This window comes from Rhincodon typus, chromosome 22 (genome assembly GCF_021869965.1).
Source record: "Rhincodon typus isolate 14 chromosome 22, sRhiTyp1.1, whole genome shotgun sequence".
Classification (NCBI taxonomy): domain Eukaryota; kingdom Metazoa; phylum Chordata; class Chondrichthyes; order Orectolobiformes; family Rhincodontidae; genus Rhincodon; species Rhincodon typus.
In genome coordinates, this window is record NC_063353.1 from 28,896,336 (window position 1) to 28,897,988 (window position 1,653).

Here is a 1,653-nt window from a genome sequence, read left to right on the forward strand (position 1 = left end):
AGTCCATAACCCTTCCGCTTTGGCGCCACCAGCAATGGACCCAACCATAACTGAAGTCACCGTTCCTCAGGAGCCATCTTTCGCCACAGGGCCTACCTCACTGATGCTACCTCCACCGATGTAGCAACCAATACTGGGTCCCATAATTGGCCCTCCATCAACTGTCTGCTCAATGCGGCTGCCAGAGTCCTGTTCTGGGCTCACCAGCTGCCTTGCCACTGTCTGCCAGAGTCCCACTCTGTGCTCACCAGCTGTCACTATGCTCTGGACCACAGTGAAGCCACCTTCCTACCGCCTTCCTTATCGATGTCGTTGCTGCCAGTGCCTCCATGACTGAGCCGTCTCCAGAAGATAAGTAGAAGCAAAAGCTAAAAAGAAAGAATAATAAGAAAAGAAGAAAAGAAAAAGAAAGAAAAGTGGACAGAGAGGACAAGTCCTGGGCACAGGAGCCTGGATGCTGCCTATTCCACTGCTACCATCTGTAATATTGGGGAATATTTGTGAGCCTTAAAGTAAAATAGTTTATTTATTTGCACACATTTACTTTGAATATAAAATGTGACAACTGTTACACTTCTTGCCACATACACATGCATGTATACAGAGATAGTTATAGGTAAACATAATTAAAACTGTCATAAGTTTGAATGGCAGGGGCCTGAACAGCATTGATGTGCAGAGGGATCTTGGGGTTCTAGTCCACAGCTTCCTGAAAGTGACCATGCAAGTAGATAGGGTCGTAAAGAAGACATAAGGCAAGCTTGCCTTTATAGGTCAGGGAATTGAGTACAAGAGTCAGCATTTCATGTTGCAGATTGATAAGACTTTGGTTAGGCTGTACTTAGAATATTGTGTTCAGTTCTGTTCGCCACATTACAGGAAGGATATGGAGGCTTTGGAGTGGGTGCAGAAGAGGTTTACCAGGATGCTGACTGGATTAGAGGGTATGGGCTGTAAGGAGAGGCTAAAAAACTTGGGCTGTTTTCTTTTGAGCAGTGGAGGCTGAGGAGAGACTTGATAGATGTCTATAAAATTATGTGATGCACTCATCCTTTCGACTTGGAAATATATCGCCTTTCATCCAGTGTCACGGCGTCAAAATCCTGGAACTGCCTCCCTGATGGTATTGTGTTGTGTACCTACACCGAATAAACTGCATTGGTTTAAGAAGGCAGCTCACCACCGCCTCCTCAAGTGCATTTAGTGATAAATGCTGGCCCAGCCAGTGACACTCATAACCCATATATTCTGAGTGAAGAAAAACGATTAAGTTATAACAACATGTAGTCCATCTTTCATATCAAAGCACTTCAAAGGGCCTGATCTGATGAATTTTTGAATTAAAGTGAATACTGAAATGTAAGAAAATGTGGTGGGCATTCTGCATCAGAAAATAAGATGAATAGTAAATTAATCTGTGCTGTGTGCTATATGAGTTAATAAAGGAATATTGAGCAGGAGACTGTAAGAACTCATCTTCTTTCGAAAATAGTATCTGATCTCTAACATTCATCTGGACAGCAGAAATAGGCCAACAGGACTTCATTTTGTAACTTGAGTGAAAGATGATAGCAAATTGGTAAGTGATACACTGAAAGAACTGTGGATGCTGGAAATCAGAAACAAAGACATAAATTGCTGGAAAAGCTCATC

The 1,653-nt window shown here is 42.8% G+C and overlaps 1 protein-coding gene across 1 annotated transcript in view; it reads right to left on the minus strand.

Annotated features, from left to right (window-relative positions):
* Positions 1–257: 257 nt before the first annotated feature.
* The window catches only part of LOC125485732 (F-box/LRR-repeat protein 5-like), an 80,517-nt gene continuing 79,121 nt past the window's right edge, over positions 258–1,653 (minus strand). The window contains exon 6 of the mRNA XM_048609962.1: positions 258–368. Coding sequence (XP_048465919.1) covers positions 258–368 — 111 coding nt within the window. The remainder of the gene's footprint in view (positions 369–1,653) is intronic.